The sequence below is a fragment of the Oryza glaberrima genome, chromosome 6, assembly GCF_000147395.1.
Source record: "Oryza glaberrima chromosome 6, OglaRS2, whole genome shotgun sequence".
NCBI lineage: Eukaryota > Viridiplantae > Streptophyta > Magnoliopsida > Poales > Poaceae > Oryza > Oryza glaberrima.
Genome location: NC_068331.1, coordinates 7,164,956 through 7,167,369, shown reverse-complemented (window position 1 = coordinate 7,167,369; position 2,414 = coordinate 7,164,956). Strand labels below are relative to the sequence as shown.

Sequence of the window (2,414 nt, the reverse complement as noted above, 5' to 3'; positions counted from 1 at the left end):
TATTCCTATATGGACTCTAGATTCGTCTTTTAATATTTCTTTTAATTCCGAATGTTCTGTAAATTGTTTTTTATATAGACTCTATGCTCTTCTTCCAATCTTATTTATTTTTATTTCAGAATTTTCATATTATATTTTATATACGTGTTAGTTATTAATTATTTCTAATATCACATTTTAGTTATTTGTAAATTATATATATTCCTATATGGACTCTAGACTCGTCTTTTAATATTTCTTTTTTTTTAATTCCGAATTTTCTGTAAATTGTATTTCTATATAGACTCTATGCTCTTCTTCCAATATTATTTATTTTTATATCTGAATTTTTATTATTTATAATTGTATTTTTATGTGGACTCTAAACTCATCTTTCAATATCTTTAAATTTTTAATTTCGAATTTCAGTTACTTCTAAATTGTATTCCTATATTGACCTTAAACTCTTCTTCCCATGTTTATATTGACCTTAAACTCTTCTTCCCATGTTTTTCTTAATTTTGAATTTTATTTATTTGTAAATTGTATTTTTATATAGACTCTAAACTCTACTTTTAATTTTATTATGTTTATTCCAAATTTTAGTTAGTTTTAAATTCCTATATAGACTTTATACTCTACTTCTAATATTCCTTTTTTTAATTCCAAATTTCTATATTTTTTCTCTTAATTGTATTTCTATACGGACTCTATTCTCTACTTCTAATATTCCTTATTTTTAATTCCAAATTTCTATTATTTCCTAATTATATTTTTATATGGACTCTATACTCTACTTCTAATATTCCTTATTTTTAATTCCGAATTTCAGTTATTTCCTTATTGTATTTCTATATGGACTCTAGTCTCCTTATCTAATATTCCTTATTTTTTAATTCTGTATTTCAGTTATTTCCTAATTGTATTTCTATGTGGACTCTAGTTTCCTCTTCTAATATTCCTTATTTTTTAATTCCGAATTTTAGCTATTTCTAAATTGTATTTCTATATGGACTCTAGTCCCCTCTTCTAATATTCCTTATTTTTTAATTCCGAATTTCAACTATTTCTAAATTGTATTTCTATATGGACTCTAGTCCCCTCTTCTAATATTCCTTATTTTTAATTCTGAATTTAAGCTATTTCTAAATTGTATTTCTATATGAACTCTGCATTTTCTTTTTCTCCGATTAATGTGATAATTTCTAGGCCATGAGAGCGAACGTGGAGGCTTCTTTTTCTATTGCTTTAATAATATAATAGATGTTAATGAATCTAGATAGATATATATGTCTAGATTTATTAACATCAATATGAATGTAGGAAATGCTAGAATGACTTATATTGTGAAACGGAGGGAGTACCGTTCTTGTGAAGGAAAAATTAAGGAGTAGCAAATACATTCGTTGCATGTGAAGCAAGCGTGCGTGTGCAGAGGATTTGCCCATTTGCCATCGAGTTCTGTTAGTGTGCAGAGGATTTTATTCGCGATTCACATGCAAAGGACGAAGCAAAAAATGAACAAGGGTACAGCGAATCAAACGTCTTTTATATCTACAGGAGAAAGATCATAACAGAATCAAACTAATCAAAGCCATGAAACTACAAGAGACCCGTATCCTACAATATATATACACACAAGACGAACAAATTAACATCGGCCGATCGATTGATCCGTCGATTAAATTCTGCAAGAGGACAATCAGTAGCCTGCGATCTCCGAGCTCTGCTGATCGCCGTGCTTCTTGCCACCGGACTTCTTCTGCTGGTACTTGTCCTTGATCCACTGGAACCCATGCGCCGTCCCCTCCTTCACCTTCCTCAGCCCGCTCGCCGCCGCCGCCTTCGTCTTCTCCACCCCACCACCCTTCTTCCCCCCTCCTCCTCCTGCGCCGCCGCCGCTCCTCTTCCCCGAGGACGACGACGACGGCGGCGGGTCGCTGCCGTAGTCCCACTGGTCCGCCCACGACGTCCCGTACGAGCTGCTGCTCATCTCGTCAACCCGATTGATCAACCAATCAAACAAACCCTGCCTCTGCCTCTGCCGTGTAAGGTAGGCTAAGCTAAGCTGGATCTCGTGGTCTCCGGCGCGGTGGCTCGTGGGGTTTTTATAGGCAAGGCGATCGATGAGGATGAGGTAAATGCGGTCGTGAACAGCTAAGGAATTGATTATTGATTTCTTGAGGCATTTTTTTGCATGCTCTTATTAGTTAAAATTTAATTTTTTAATTTTTAATTTAGACCTGATTTGAAGGTTTCTTATAGTTTATTATTTTAAATAACAAAGATACGTATATAAAAATTTTATTTATAAATTACTTTTTATTTATAAATATTTTGTTTGGTTTCTTCTGCAAATAGACGAAATGATGGGGTTGTTGTTTCCTGGGGAAGGAGGATACAAGGAGGAGGCGGGTGGTCATGGATGATGTGGA

The 2,414-nt window shown here is 33.8% G+C and overlaps 1 protein-coding gene across 1 annotated transcript; it reads right to left on the bottom strand.

Annotated features, from left to right (window-relative positions):
- Nucleotides 1-1,497: 1,497 nt before the first annotated feature.
- On the bottom strand, nt 1,498-2,077 carry LOC127777423 (uncharacterized). Its single transcript, XM_052304011.1, has one exon. It carries the CDS (start codon nt 1,970-1,972, stop codon nt 1,682-1,684), a length of 291 nt encoding a protein of 96 aa, XP_052159971.1. The 5' UTR covers nt 1,973-2,077; the 3' UTR covers nt 1,498-1,681.
- Nucleotides 2,078-2,414: the final 337 nt, after the last annotated feature.

What these genes read in the sequence shown, in the direction of transcription:
- LOC127777423 (XM_052304011.1), bottom strand. Translation starts at nt 1,972, where the DNA reads ATGAGCAGCAGCTCGTACGGGACGTCGTGGGCGGACCAGTGGGACTAC.